The following is a 16853-nucleotide window of genomic DNA, read 5'->3' on the forward strand; positions in this document are numbered from 1 at the left end:
AAACTTTAAAGTTAGAGTTTTAAAGGTTTTTTTTTTTCTTCTTCATGTTTGGTTATTTAAGATTGAACTTCTTTTGTTTATTTAGCGAATATTATGTTTGCAACACTTTTTACTTATAATTAATGATATTTATAAACTTGCAATTAGTGAGTGCTAAAGTTGGTTTTGATTTAAGTGATTGTTTTTTAGTATCAATATATTGTTCTACTTTTTAAAAATATCTTAAGGAGGGGCTTTTTATAAATTTCGCGCATGGCTCCTAAAATCTCAAAGACGGCTGTGGTAAATAGGAACATATAAATGTACGAGAATAGTTAGTGAATTGGCGATTTACTCACATTTTGCTTCAGACATTCCCTAGAAAAAAACAGGAATTTTTGCTGAATTCTAAAGCATTATAGGATTACAGTGGAATCATTCTCTCCGAGAACCTGAAAGCCCACATATTCTGCAGCTCCGACCTGAAGAAGTTGCTGTTTTCACGAATCCACCTGAGTTTCTGAGGCCCTCTAATGGTACCGTCCTCTCCAAGAATGACGTTAATAGAAGATATGATCTGTTGAGCTGCTGGAGGTGATATCGGAGTTGCATACATATGAGCCGGGCAAGCATGTTTAAGAAATCGTATAACATCCTGAAAAGCAAAACTGATGTGAGGGCGAGGAGATAATAAGCGAAAATTAGGTTAACAAAAATGAACAAAAAGTACCAACCTCGGATGCAGCTATATAACCACTGCATGAACCAAATTACTTTGAAAAAGATCCCAGCATTAATCAATGGTTCCAAGTCATCTTTTCTATGCGAGTTGATATATATAATCCATTCCCTAGAATATTGTAACTATACTCTGTTGTTTTTTGTTTATCCATACAACATTGATTTGATGTGATAAGTAGCACACAATTTCGATTCATTTACTGAAAACAACAATACATGCAAAAGAAAAGGCTCCTCGGAATAATATCGAGGCAGCACTCTTGTCTTCGATTGATCAGAGAGGAATTTATTGGCGCGACGGTACTGTTGTTGGTTGTGAAATTTTTTGGTTTTGGGAGGTGAGATGGATTCAACAGTAAGTAAGAGTAAAACCGAAATTGTTGGGATAAATTTTAATTGAGGGTGTCTTCAACAATTAATAGGGTGTCAATAAAACAATGCTTTTTTATTCTTCCTATTAAGACGAACTTACGGAGAGTAGAATTTGAGTTTGAGTGCAAAGGGGACATGAAAATTTTCATGACCAACTGACTCAACTCACATATGAATGATTAGATGACACTTTCGTATGAACAACTGTTGAATTTAATCCAACATAAATGAACCGTAAACAGTCTTACAATGTAATAGGAATGGAATAATAGAGATCAAAATTAAGATCGTGATTTGTTTCCCTAATATCAGTCTTATAATTTTGTGTCTTCGAGTTCAAGTAAGGCTGATTGAATCCTTGATAATCAAGTAATTGTGAGAGTCTCTTTTATGGACTCAATCGTAGTCTCTTAGCTAGCATAAATATTGAGGTCCTTGAAGCCCTAAACCATGCAACAAAACGCTTCTCATTGAGTAGGTTTATAAGGCTAGGAGCTGGCAGAAGATTTATGTATCGTTGTAGCTTTCTTCGAGTTCTAGTCAATTTAATGGCTGCTGCTAGAGCTTCTTCTTCACGTCAGCCATTTTTTTGTTTTTTTATTGTTGTGCTTTAATCGTGTAATCTTATCAGGCTAACATAACCTTATAAAACATGGTTGCAACAGTTACCTATGTTAAAGTATACGTTACCCCCTTCACTAATCATCCCCTGACCATCTCTTCCAGTCCAAGATTCCAACAAAGCTACTACTGGACTGCATCTCTCACTCTCATGCTTTATACTTAAAGCATGATCCCATATAACAAGTTCTCTTGTATTATCCACACAACTGAGACAATTGAAAATTCATTCCCGTCAAAGTTACTGCTGTTGATTGACTTCAAATATTCGAAGGTAAAATATTAATAACGTAAAATAAGATATCTGGAATAAATTGACAAGATATATTGTTCGATATTAAGCACAACACAAGCATGAGAGTTGCAGTTCACGCATCCAAAACTGTGAAGCCGCAGCTTGATTGTTGCACCTTTTCAAGTAATGCACCAGACTATCAGGAAATCTGTGAGCGATCGTATATTAAGAAATTGTATTGTATGTTAAGACCTCCATACTTTTTTCTCAATTGCACAGTAACTTCGTATTATTGAGAAGACCATTACAATACCAACAACTGTTTACAGTTCACGCTATTCCCCATATGGGAGAAGTAACCGGTTTTCCTCAACGACCGACCTCTCTAATCTGATAGTAATCCTAATAAACATCTACTAACCACATGGATACAAAGTAATACGATCATTACAAACAACTTGTCAAAATCTTATGATGCCGAGTGGCACCCTATCATTGTAGGAATTTTCCAGACATGAATTTTGGAATCTGGAGAAACAAAAGTGAAGCGGTGGGTCTTGGGAAGAGAGCTGTCATTCTGCTGTTTGAAATATAGACCATTGATCTTATTCAAATAGCAATCTAATGGCCATTATTATCTCTAGAAATTGGTAACTCCTCACCCAGAGTTTTGACTTAATTCAAGTGGTGTTGACAAATGGCGGTTGTCCCGTTTGAACAGACGCTTTGATCATATATAGACCATATGTTGGCAGATTAAAATCATTCGAAGCTTTTCTCTATATTCTTCTACAAAATCTCCTTTCCATTATTGCCTTTTAATACAAAACAGATAAATTAAAATACTGCAGATTTGGTTTCTATGATCCTTGAGTTTCTTGTAAACCTTCTTTCGGTGTTGGGTTGTTTTTCATAAGTGCAAGACGCATATCAACAATAGCAAGTTGTTAGGCTTCACTGTTTGAAAGATAACATATTTATACGAGCTTTGAAGCAATCTTTCATCCTTCATCATTACCATAACTCACATTGTTATAAATTTCTCGAAAAATCTGCATGTAGTATAAAAAATCAAATAAGTATGAGAGGAATACATATGATTTTTGCTCGTCGCATACCTTGATCTACTATTGTCCGAATGCGCATTTCTTGCTAGGGTTTGAGTGGCGATTGAATGTGTGGGACGTACCGTTTTCATTCACCAGCTGCAAATTGTGAGCTATGCATACTCGTAAAACTGTAACTCTAGACATTGTATGTACTGCACAGTAATCACAATCAAAATGCATATCCAATGTATAGTAAAACAACATCAGCAAAAACTTAAACTCCATATGTATGGAAGAGAGGAAAGTCTAGCATGAAAGATAAGAGCCAGTCAGATTAGCCGAAGGACAACTGCCTAGCTGGAAACCCTAATATATATGTGCCCAAGTACTAATCTGTTAGTAACTTGGGGAATATATGATATCTAATTAGGCAAGTCATCCTTGGCTACCAAACACGGCTCTTCACCTTCATACAAGACTTCTCTTCCTCTGAACTTTGTTGCCTATGTTCTCCATTGTTAAACTAATTAAGCTTTTATTTATAGCCACTGGAAAGTGAGTAAACAGATTCAAGATTGTCGCAAATATTGTAGTTCCCTGTATCAGTGCACAAGATATGGAACGAATATATTCGTTCCTCCAATTAGAGGGTACCAAATTGTATCCGTTTAATTTTCATGTATGTTGGTGTTTGATGTGCTAGCTAGCTCAATCTGCATGGATAAATACTGAGTCTCAAGATTGATAAGTCAAAAGGTACAAATTAAAGGTTTCACTTTTGCATGTCACGCCACCATAGCAAATAGAATATATTGGTCTTCGGTGGTCAAGCAACTTGCAGTGGATTTGTTCACAATCTTCATTTGATCTTTCAGTACTATATGGATTATCAGGCCATCTCTAATTGAAAGGGCTATATTTAGTTATGTTTAGAGTTATAGTCGTGCAAAAATGAATACTGTCATGTCATATTTATATACCATCTCAAACCAAATAGGCTATTTTTTAGCTTTCACAATAATTTATTATTTTTAAGTTTGTTCATTAACTCTATTGATTACTTGTCTGTTAACAACTTAAACATGTTCATTAACTCTATTGATTACTTGTATGTTAACAACTTAGACATTAATTGTCACTTAGTACTACGATCTAGTGATATTTCTTTTCCCTTGTAAGTGAGAGGTCTTATGTTTGATGCTCGCCTTTGGCGAGTTTGAACCACATTATTGCTAGCCCATTGTGAGACTAAGCCAACCCCCTCCTCTTTAGTGTAGATACTATCGCTTCAAAAAAAAAAAAAAACAGCTTAGACATTAATTCAAAGATCACAACTTAGGCAACTTAGATATTAAAGATTACAACAAATTAGGAGTTTAAGGAATGTGAAGAATTGAAATAAAATAAGGTAAGATAGTATAGAAGGGTGAAAATGATGTAGAAATGGCTTAGTTATTTATAGAAAAAAAAATTAGAATTTAAACTTTTTTTTTAGATTTCATCTTTGAAAAAAAAAAAAATCAAAATCCAACGACTACATGATGTCAGGTAGCAAGTTGACTGCTGACAACTTGGGTCCCTCAAACCGGCTGGCTAGCTGGATCAACATGCCCAACCCAATGGTCAAGGGGCTCGAGTTTAGCTTGGTGGGTCTCTTTTTCTTCTAGCTGGACCTCTATTGGAGATGAGTTTTATCACTATTTGGGCTAAAACATAGCCTTCGGCCAAATCCATTAGAGATGATCTTACATGAAAAATATTTAGCTCGTAACAGTTAAGAAGTCACTACTATTACTAATTGAATGTGACATATGCTCATAAATTTTTCTTTTATGATTTTCATTGAGATATTTTTGTATGTGTCTGAGATACAATTTGCAATTAAGTAAAAATGACTTCTTAAATAATAAAATTCAAGCAGTGCTCATACAACATTTGTGCATGCAGTCTAATTCTTCCTATCTTTTGATCTTAATACCATTTAGATTACTTCTTCTCACAAATTTCAATCCGCCCTTTATGTATAAACTCCAGCAAGTTAGACTTGCAATGGTAGAAAATGGTAAGGCCACAAGTTTCTTAGCCACAATTCTAACAACTGTGGCCTTTGCTGCCCTACCCATCGATAGTCCACTTCTGAGTCTGTTATAATTAGTCTTTCGCGGATAACACTTTGAAATGCATTATTACTTAATTAGCAGATAGTGGTTTTTGTAGGCAGTTGATATGTATGCGAGACGCACACATCAATCAAAGATTGACAAACACTTGTGTCCTTGTGGACAATTGTACTCACAAAGCTCTACCTATTGAAAACAAAATCGAAGGTGCATATGGATAAATACTTTTAACTGGAACTATAAGTTATCTATTGAAGTTACGTTGTGTAGTTATAAGTATATAATATTATAAGACCATCTCCAATGGTTGGGCTAAAAGCCAAATTTTTTAGCCCGGAAAATTTAGCTTTTAGCTCAGAAACAATTTTTCTACTCCAACCGTTCTAGCCTAAAATTTTAGCCCGGGATTATTAAAGAATGAACTTAGGCTATTTTTTTTGTTAAATTAATTTTTTTTTAAAAAAAAAAATATGTACACTATCGTAAATTAATTTTATGAACATTTTAACCTAAAAAAATTTAAATTCCGATAAATATTGAGTGAAGTTCACTCCGATTTCTGGGCTAAATTTTGGGGGGAATTTGGCATTGGTTTAGCATTTAGCATTTAGCCCAAAATTTCCCCTTGGGTTGGAGTGGGTTTGGGGGGAAATTTTGGGGGGTAATTTGGCTTTTAGCCCACCATTGAAGTTGGTCTAAGTGGTGGATTATTTTGATAGTTATAGTCTTAATTTTTAATTTATTGTATTTTGGGTTCAAATCCTTCTCCATTGATTTAGTATAATTTAAAATAAAAAATCGCTTGTATAAGAAAAAGTGAACAATATACCTTTAATCTCAAGAATAAGTGTACAATATCAACAAAATATATAATAAATAGAGGATCATACATTTTTCTTGGTTTACATGGAGCCATTCAAACCCAATCTATTTCGAATTTTCTCATTGACATTCCCATAACTAGAAAAGAACTTTGAAAATGAAATTGTTTTGACCTTGATTGATCGATCAAACGATCCGTCATCCTAAAAGATTTAATAGAATTTATGGTACGAGGTGACATGACTCTCCTGGACCTTCTTTTATTCCAAAATTCTTGCTAAGATGGTAATATCTCAACCAATATGTCATCATCCCCACCCAAAAAAGAGGAAAATAATGTTAATACCATCCAATTTAATCACCAATTTCCGTTTGACTTGAAAATACATCATCGTTTCAATTGTTGGATCACAATTATAATTAAGCATATTGCAAGATGGGTGCTATTCATACCTTCTTGTTAATTTTTATCTATTAATCTTTTTCAATTCATTCAATCTGATGATTTAAAATTAAAAGAATATATACAAAATAAAAATAAATATGTAGGTAAAATTACCCTCTAATAACTTTTTTCTTCATATATTCCAAGCTTGTTGCTCAAAAAAGCAACTACCCCGACAGCAGCAAGTCCCATCGCTTCAATGGCATTCAACTTTATTTGGTTTTTGGTTCTTGTCTAGGGCAATAACAAAGAATACTTATGCACGTGGAATTGTGGTTGTGGATGTGTTTTGGCTTGATTTGATTCTTCTTCGGTAGACCGGCCGACGACTTGATTTGAGGTGACATCTAAACGTATTTGAGAAAAAATGTCAGGAGAAAAAATGGAAAACCAAATGAGCGGTGAATTGACTTGATAGTTAAAATTTTTTTTTTTCATGAGTTTTATCATAAAAGATTTCGATGTTATTAATAATGGAGTCATTGATTTACAAGTATTAATATATTTTGTCATGTTTCCAAAATAGAACACTCCCCTCATGTAGGACCATGTCTTTAATGGGCCATACATACAATGAATTCCACATTAGTAGCGTCTATTATTAATTTCAAGCAACAAATCATCAAGTCAAGTCAAGTTATGGTCAGGTTAGGATCTTGTTCACGATTGGAACTGTCAGGAGTTTTGTTCACATTAGTAGCGTCTATTATTAATTTCAAGCAACAAATCATCAAGTCAAGTCAAGTTATGGTCAGGTCAGGATCTTGTTCACGATTGGAACTATCAGGAGTCTTGTTCACAATTGAAACGGTATTTTGGCCGGTTTGGAAGGAAGTCGCTCTAATCCCATGTAAAGATTTCAAAGTAGGGCGAGCAATCCACTACTAATCATATTGATATTGTAACAACTTAACTAGTTGCACACTTAAAAATAGTAACATCACATGATAATATGACAGTACGAAGATAACACTCGATATCTTCAGGATTTAGGGCCTTTTCGTCTAAGTTCAACTTCAACTTCAACTTGAACCTCACAATGCAATTTAAGGGTGGTCAAGATTGGTCGGTTTGTGTTCATAATGTTCTTCGCCTATAGGCCCATTAGATTTGTCCCACGCATGTCTAAGTTCATTATCAAACCCATCGCAACACTTTCATGAGTGTGAACCGCAAAATTAATCAACAGTAGTGGTTTTTTCTTTTGATGAATTTATAGATTTAATCTTCGATTATTCTTATTTACACTATCATTTTGGTTAAATACAAGCTTATTTAAACAGGTCCGACTTGATTAAATAATCTTATATTTTTTTCAAGTCAGGTTACGGTTCAGAATTTTTGAAGATTTTTTTTTTTTTTTTTGGGTCAAATGATAAATTTTGTTATATTAAATGTTAGATTAGTCATCGACGGGATTTAAATTCACGCCGTCATGCAAAGACTCAATACCTTTCCATCATTGTGGTAAAGGGTCGCTTGCTAGAATTTTTTAAGATTAAACATGCTTGTATTTAGAAAAGCTCTCCCATTATTATACTTTAAGAGTAATCATAGCTTGTACTAAGACAAAAAAAAAAAAAAAAGTTTTAAACTAGTTGACGGTGCAAATTGGACATAAAATAAGAGATATAAAATAACATAATCGATTGCATGAGTTTTTTCATTTGTTTTTGGTGGAAGCATGCATGGTAAAACGTACTTATTGATGCAGGTCATTGACTTTTTAATGAATATGAATACTATTAATCTTTCTCCACTACATCAAAAGAATAATATTTGTGATTATAAAGAATAATTTTCTACATTAAATAATAAATATCACAAATGGAAGGCATGTTTTTAATTGTTGTTGCTATTTTACTCGATGATGTCAACATGATCGAGACTTCATTCAACATTCATGATAAACAAGGTATTATGCAGGCGATGATATGTGCATGCAATGCTTACGTACGTGCTTAATCGTTAAGTTGCAATAAAACAACTCCTCTTACGTACGTGCTTAATCGTTAAGATGATGATAATAATGATAATGATAATAATCATAATAATAATAATAAGGGTGAAATACGGGTGATTCCAAATTAGTATCAAAATTTTAAAATATTTCAAATTAATAATTATCTAACGTTTTAAAATTAAACATTTGATAGGTCAGGTGACACACCTCGATTCAGAAAGTCTATTAGGAATCTGAATCGAGTTGTGCTGGCCGACACCTAGAAGGTGACGAAGCCATAATGCGTGATGATGTGGAAAAATGTGAATAAATTTAAACCTAAGAGTGCCTAAATACCAGAGTGCGCTAGTGAGCGGGTATGAACCCACTTTACACGTGATGATAAAGCATAAGTAAGTACAGCAGAGCGGGTAAGAATTTTGCCCTCAGAAGTAACCACATATCCTAATATTTGCCCAGAATCCTCGTCGACAAGAAACCTTTAGCAATTAAACCTGGAGGGGCGCAAAACAGAAAGCGTGAGTGGGCAAAAACAAAGTTTTTGAAAATCATTTCATTTCTCAAAGGTTGTAACCCCTCACCGTAAAACCTGTATACTTTCCCATAAATAATATAATATATACATATCTCAAAATCACCTTCAAAAAAAGAAAAACGATATGTAAAGTATGCCATGCCAAATATCTCATGATAGGAGAATACGTAACTCAGGTGAGATAAAGTAGAATATTAGTGAATTCTTCTTTCTAGCTTTGGGAATCCTAACCAATTCTAGTTTTCAAATTTCTTTTGGGTGATCTACTTGTCAATTCAATGAGTATAGGCACCGAAGTGTGAGTTGTTAGATTAATGAGTGGTGCAAAATATTGGAGATAGCGAGTACTTTTCTCCCTTAGAGTTATGGAACCCTTTCATAGAGCCAATTCCTTATCAGTTGTTCTAGTTTGTAATCAACCTATAGTGGTGCTAGTAAGTGGACGATGATTTCTTCCTTAAAATGGACGTTGAAATTTCAACAACAAGACACTTGTGAAAACAACTAAGATAGAAATGGGATGTTGTCAACTTCTCTATGTGATGTGATCAAGAAGTTCTCGTTGTGACATGATCAAAGGTAGAGGTAAGAAAGGAATAAAAATCGAGACTTCCTGGTGTCGGCCAGCACAGCTCGATTCGGATTCCTAGTGGACTTTCCGGGTCGGAATGTGTCATCAGGATCATCAAAAACTTTATCACATTAAGTGATGACATTACTAGCATTAAATGATGAGGTGGACAAATATTAAAGTTAGTATTCACTAATCGACATCTTTGGAGTTCTAATCTCCCCTTCAATAAACTCACTTTAGCCAAGTTAAACCATAAACTTGCTTACCTAAATGTCGTCAATTTGGAGATTCAAATTTCCATAGTTGACTTGACAGTAAAACACGCTTAATAGAGGTTCATTTTTTAAAACTTTAGGTAGTTCTTTGAAATGTTTAAAAAAGTTTTGATCAATTTAGAATCACTCCTAATTTTTTTTTTCTCTAAATTACCCTCAATAGTTGAGTAGTTATCCAAACTTAAACCTAATAGTAAGCACCTAAAATTCTTGACCGATAACCTTTTCTAGTATTAATAATTTATAACTGAGACCAGCGATCCCAAAAGTTTGAAGAAATGGCGATTCTTAATTTTCAATTGACCATGGGATGGTGAAAATACAGTTAATTTGTTCTTATTTTTGTTTGGATTTCCTTAGGCTATTCAATTGGAAATAATTATTTGTGTTTATAGTTTTAATTTATTTCCAATATAAATTTAATAAAAAAGTTGATCAATAGTTTCAAGATTCGTTAAATATTCTTGTTTATCTCTCTTTTATTTCAAAAAATAAAAATAAAAAAATTATTGCTTAGCTATTAATCATCATTTGAATTATAATCAGGATTACTCATGATGTATTTCTGCATACACTTTTTTTTGTTTTACAAATGATAGAATAATTATACAAAATTCCTATATAATAAAAATTGGTGTGGTTTATTTCAATGACAAGAAATAGATGGATGCCAGAACGAGAGAGAGAGAGTAGAGAAAGTGTAGGGATTATTGGTGTGTGTTATTCCCCTACACACTAGCGAAGCTATGTGAGGGTAAGGAGTGGCAGCCGTCTCTCCCCTCGTGAGAAAACATGCCTAGGATTTGATATTATTGCTTTTTACATTGGCTTTGATATTATTCCTTACAACCGCTTTGGTAGAGAAACTATTTTTTGCTATGAATATTGACTCAAAACTTTACACTTTGTAGTGTGAAAGCAACTGCTTTTATTAAACCTTGTACTATTTTGAATTTCGCCCTTCCCCTCGACAAATCCTGGCTTCGCCACTGCCCCTACATAGTACATTTATTTAAAATGAGAGAAATTACTTGTCCACCAAGTAAATACAATCTCCAAATCTATCTAGGATTTACAAAATCACACTTTAATAAAACATTTATAACACTCCCCTTTGAGTGTGTAAATACTCAAGTAGATTCGTCATCAGGTAAGTTGAGAAAGTCGACTCGTCGGCACTAACCTGGGAACACGCTAGTCTTAGATAAAGGAACTTGCATATGGAACTAAGTCTCACAAAACCCCAGGGCTATGGTAAAATCTGATACAAGACATAACTCTATAGTATAAGGAAAAGTACGTGCGAAAGTGCAACCCCAATTAAACGTCTACGAGATGTACACATGGGTATGACCAACCCAAGATGGATGTCTTGTTAAAACCTCATTAAGTAGTAAAAACCCAAAGGAAAAAAGAGTACATTAAGGTCAAGCGAGTATATTTCAGAATACTCTCCTGAGTTTGACATAATTCCAAAGAGAACTAACAATGTTACAACTCAAAAAGTTTATGCATAACAATTCCTTGAGCAAGCTTTTGAAACATCATCTTCGGTAAAGACTTGGTGAAGTGGATGGCCAAGTTGTCCTGGGAACGGATTTGCTCGATTGTAATTTTCTAATGTTCTTGTTGCTAATGTGAGAAGAAGAACTTCAATGCAATGTGCATTATGTTGTCTCCTTTGATGTGTCCATTTTTAAGCCATTCGATACATGATGTGTTATCTGCATAGATCGTTATAGGGACATTAAAAAAATATCTTTAAGTGGAAGCACTTCAAATAAAAAACAACTAATAAATAAATGGTTATTTACCTTTACCAAAAAAAAAGTTTAATTACCAAAAATATAACTAATAATAAATAGTTAAAGTATCTTTCGGTGGGCTTTTTTATCCAGTGAAGAAGACGCGGTACTTTTAGCCCAGATACCAATAAACACGTACATATGACCAGTCTAGCCGGCGAAAAGTCACATACTTAATGTCAAAGCACCTCGTCAACCTTCGGCCAAAAAAATTAAAAAAAAGCAGCTCGTCAGTCAACCTCTTCCGTCACAGCCCAATAGCATTAGCCAAACCCACCACTGACTCCGATTCGTATGCCAATCCAACGGTCCAGAAGCGGCCGTGACGATGCAGTTGAGTTACAAGTGCAAGATTACCACCGAGTTCGGAGAAAGACCAGGAGGGTTGGGAACTTTCGCTTTCGTACCTGTCACTGAGAAACTCTAATAAAGGAGGCGTATTGTTGAAAAGAAGGTGGGTCCTGCTTCCAGTCACTGGAGGGGAGGTGGGACCGGAATTTGGCTCAAGTCCCGATTATTATAACCCGATTTTTCGGCCGAGCCGGGTACTCTGACTAGTTGCTTCTTCACTTGCTTTCTAGCTACGTGTGTTGCACGCGGTAGGTAAACAAACGGCGCGGACCGAGTCTGCGTTTCCCTTTACGTTTCTAACCAAATTCCTTTGTTTAGAGATGTGTATTCAATTGAGAATTTGAGAGATTTTAAGAGCAGTTCCATCGTGGGAAAGGCTCCTCAGGCTACTATGATATCCATCAAGTGAACAGTAATTGCTTTTAATGAACAGTAATCGCCTTTTACATCTCTACCATTGTACTTCAATAGCCTTGACAATAAGCAATAAAATATTAGTATTTTATTTATTTATAAAATAATACAAAATAATTTTTAATTTTTCTCCTATTCCCTTTTTCCTATTCCTTTTCCTTTTTTTCCCTAAACACTCTCTTTGTCCCTTTTATTTGACTGGTTCCCTCACCTACCCTCTCTCATTTCCCTTACACTTTTTCTCTCTCTCTCTACCAACGCCCCTTCTCTCTTATTTCTAAAACCTCTCTCTCTTTAATCTCTCTCATTCTCTTTCTCCAGCTCTGAGAGTTCTCATCCTTCATCTTCTTCGAAACCGAAGAAAATCAAACTAACAAACTCTGAAATCTCAATCCCCTGGATGAGAGGAACTCGAATATATCATTGCATGCATCATCAGAGCACCATTTGGGTGATCCACCATTGAAGCCGAGAGCTTCAAGCCTCCATTGCTCAAATCCAGATGAGGTTATTGCCCTACTTCAATTGCTTGAGTTATTCTCTGGTTTTTTATGTGTTTCGAGTTGAAACCCTTGGGTTTAGTCTCTGCCATTTGTCTATTTGTGTATCATCAGCCTCGACGATGAACTCCGACGAGAGTCGTTGAATTCGAAGCCTGGGTTTTCATTTTTTAAAATTTTTATTAATATTTTTAATTTTTATTAATTTTATATTGTGGTTGACGTCGCCCTGACATTAGCCCACGTCATACTCCCTTTGGGCACTCGAGCCGACATGAATTGCCGGGCCTCTCCCTCGAGCTTGCTCACCAGCACACGCTGGGCTTCATCACTCGGGCATTCAAGCCCTGTTCCTGAGCCTATCCCTCGAGCTAGAGCACACGATGGAAGTGCTCTAATGGATTTATAAATCCATGAATTTTTATGGAGTTTAATTGATTTGTAGAGATTCTATATAAATTTTGATTCAATTCCCTCGAAAATCTCATGGGGAGAGGTGAGATTTGTGGATTCTTAAAATACATTACGAAATTTCTCCAATTCTCTCTAATTCCTCAATTTTATCAAATTCTTTAAAATCAGTTTTTAATTGAATACACCTAGAATGTTATAAACTTCTTTAAAATCTTAATTGAATACATTTGGATTTCTAAGGATTTAAATAAACTATCTTAAAATCATAATTGAATACCCCTAGATTCATTAAAAGAATTAAAATCTCTCAAAATCCCAATTGAATACACCCCACTTAGTTTGTGTTAGATAAAATGTTTACATCTTTTCAGGATTAGTTTGAGATTGTGGTGTTTAAAAAAGCAAACAGCTTATTAAAAAAATTTAGAACATTAACAAAAAAAGTATTTTCTTTTAAACTACTATTAATGATAGTAGAGAAGCATAAAAAAGTAGAAGTCCCTACTTCTAAAAAAATAGTTTTTTTTTTTTTTTTTTTTTTTTTTTTTTCAAATCACAAGTATACCTCTATATGTTTAACAAAATTAGAAATTTGCCCCTACATTATTCTGTGTAACAATTATTATATCACATTAAATACCATATAATTTCTAGTCACTTAACATATTCATAGCAATTTATATAAAAATTTACCAAACACTAAGACATTTTTTCTGTTAAAATCACTTTTACACAGAACAATTTACTAAATATTTAATAAATTTATTTTACAACTATTTATACTCACAACACAGTATCAGCAAAATATCTTTCTTTTTTTTTTTTTTTTTTTTTTAGAAAAAAGCATAACAATATCAAAGTAACTCTAACTTAGAGAATAAAATGGATAACGTACTTAACAGTAGCCTAATCCAAGTCAGTTAAAGGCGCGTGAAATTACGGTCGGCAGTTGCGTGTACGCCGAAGCCGCCGGTCAAATTCCACATCACCTCCCCAACTATTTCTTCTCCTCCGCCACGACCTCCCCTGCTGTCGTCGTTTACTTGCTCCAACATTTCCCCACACACACACACTCTCTCTCTCCTCTGTAAACCCTAAAAAGCAAACCCCCAAACTCTCTCTCTCTCTCTCTCCTCACTTTCTCTCTCTACACAGGACGAGCAGAAGCCATGAAAGAACCAGAGAACGACCCAATCGAATCGTCGACCCAGCTCATCTCTTCACTCCACGACCAAATCCCACTCATCCAAAACTTCAAAGGTAAATGGGCCTTAATCCGGGCCAAGCTCTCGGAGCTCCAGGCCCAGCTCGTCGACTTCGCCGACTTCCCAACCTCGACCTCCCACCCCCTCTCCCTCCACCTCCTCCTCTCCGTCTCCCTAACCCTCAGCGACGCCGTTTCGCTCTCCCTCAAATGCCAGACCTCCAATCTCTCCGCCGGCAAGCTCCGCACTCAGAGCGACGTCGACTCGATCCTTGCCCGCCTCGACCGACACGTCGCCGACGCCGAGATTTTGATCAAGAGCGGCGTCCTCGTCGATTCCGCTGTCTCGTCCGCCGGCAGCTCCTCCTCCAAGAGGGAGACGGTCCGGGCCGAGTGCCGGAACCTGGTGACTCGGCTCCAAGTCGGAAGCGCCGAGTCGAGGAACTCAGCAATGGAGTCGCTTTTGGGGCTTCTGCAGGAGGACGACAAGCACGTGATGATCGCCGTGGCGCAGGGGATTGTTCCAGTGCTCGTGCGGTTACTCGATTCAAGCTCAATCGAAACCAAGGAAAACGCCGTTTTTGCGATATCGATAGTGTCGAAGGTGGAGAGCAGCAAGCACGTCTTGATTGCGGAGGGTTTGTCGCTATTGAATCACTTGATGCGGGTGCTCGATTCGGGAAGTGGGTTTGCGAAGGAAAAGGCTTGTTTGGCGCTTCAAGCTCTGAGCTTTTCGAAGGAGAACGCGAGGGCAATTGGGTCCAGAGGTGGGGTTTCGTCGCTCTTGGACATTTGCCAGGGCGGCACGCCCGGCTCGCAGGCTTCGGCGGCGGGTGTGCTGAGAAATTTGGCTGGATTTGCTGAGAATCAAGAGAATTTCGTGGAGGAAAATGGGGTTGGTGTGCTTTTGGGGCTTGCCGGTTCTGGGACGGCTTTGGCGCAAGAGAATGCGATTGGGTGTTTGTGTCATTTGGTTTCTGGGAGTGAAAGTTTGAAGCTTTTGGTTGTTAGGGAAGGTGGGATTGAATGTTTGAAGAATTACTGGGACTCTGGCTGGAACAATAACAATCGAAACCTCGAGGTTGCAGTCGAGTTCTTGAGGCACTTAGCTTCTTGTTCTCCGTTTGCTGAAGTGCTTGTTTCAGATGGGTTTGTAGCTAGGCTTGTTGGGGTGTTGAGTTCTGGTGTGTTAGGAGTGAGAATTGCAGCAGCTAAGGCTGCTTATGAGCTTGGATTTTGCTCGAAAACTCAAAAGGAGATGGGTGAGTGTGGCTGCATTGCCCCATTGATCAAAATGTTGGATGGTAAAGCTGTTGAGGAGAAAGAATCGGCTGTGAAGGCCTTGTCCGCGTTGATTTTATACGCTGGTAATCGAAAGATTTTTAAGAAACATGGGGGTGGAGTTGTGAGTTCAGTTCAGCTTTTAAACCCATCAGTTCAGAAATTGGATAAGAAATATCCTGTTGCCTTATTGGCATCGCTTGCACATTCAAAGAAGTGTAGGAAGCAAATGATTGCTGCCGGTGCTTGTCTACATTTGCAGAAACTCGTCGACTTGGAAGTAGAGGGGTCTAAGAAGCTTTTGGAAAGCCTCGGTCGGGGTAAAATTTGGGGTGTTTTTGCCAGATCTTGACGAGAGGAGACATGACGAATGCTGAATTTCGGAGTATAGAGGTACACGAAGATGATTCACTGTTCTGTATGTACAATAGTTGTGATTACTTTTAGTTTTGGCTTTTGATTTTCCTTTGTTTTCTTTTTCATATCTTGTTTATAATTGCTGTTGGTTTATGGTAGAAAAATTAAATTAGCTTCATTGTATCTAGTTGTGGTGACCTAACTGGATAGGCATCTAAGGCTTTGTTTTCTCAACAAAAAAGCCAATGGTTGATGTTGCTGCCTGGTGTGAGTTCATACTTGTGTTGCCAACATTTACCTGTTTCATTGACTTCACAATCTAGCCAACCATAGTTAGTAAAGATTGAGCCTTATTTAGGGTAGCAATTTCCGCCCAAGGAGAAAACGGGAGTGCAAAAATCACTAACCGCTATTTGACTTAAGAAGGCTGATTCCACATTTATCATTTTCTTGCTGTTATTTTGTGAAGTAGTTGATACAGGAATTGACAGTTTACCACACTCTGTATAATTTATGATCGATTCAAAGCAAGATTTTTGAAATTTTAGATTGGTTTTTAATTGCAATTTAATTATTTATTAGAGTGGCTAATTCCAAATTTCATTTGCTGATCCAATTTATGCACATGGGTTCAATTTTCTCAAATTTCTGAGTATTGGTCAATGCATAAAAAAGAAGAAATTTGCAGTTAGGTCACTGCTTACCTAATCACTGATTAATTCGATGATAATTTGGACTTGGAGGACAATTAACTTGGGTGGGGCCAGAACCATGTTCTAGATTATTTGCATTACTG

At 36.2% G+C, this 16853-nt stretch overlaps 1 protein-coding gene across 1 annotated transcript; it reads left to right on the forward strand.

The window, feature by feature from the left end:
• The first annotated feature begins 14250 nt into the window (after positions 1-14250).
• On the forward strand, positions 14251-16367 carry LOC137713237 (U-box domain-containing protein 13-like). The gene has a single exon (XM_068452521.1). The coding sequence runs from the start codon at positions 14385-14387 to the stop codon at positions 16050-16052; it is 1668 nt and encodes a 555-aa protein (XP_068308622.1). The 5' UTR covers positions 14251-14384; the 3' UTR covers positions 16053-16367.
• Positions 16368-16853: the final 486 nt, after the last annotated feature.

Source organism: Pyrus communis, chromosome 13, assembly GCF_963583255.1.
Source record: "Pyrus communis chromosome 13, drPyrComm1.1, whole genome shotgun sequence".
In the NCBI taxonomy this organism is placed as follows: domain Eukaryota; kingdom Viridiplantae; phylum Streptophyta; class Magnoliopsida; order Rosales; family Rosaceae; genus Pyrus; species Pyrus communis.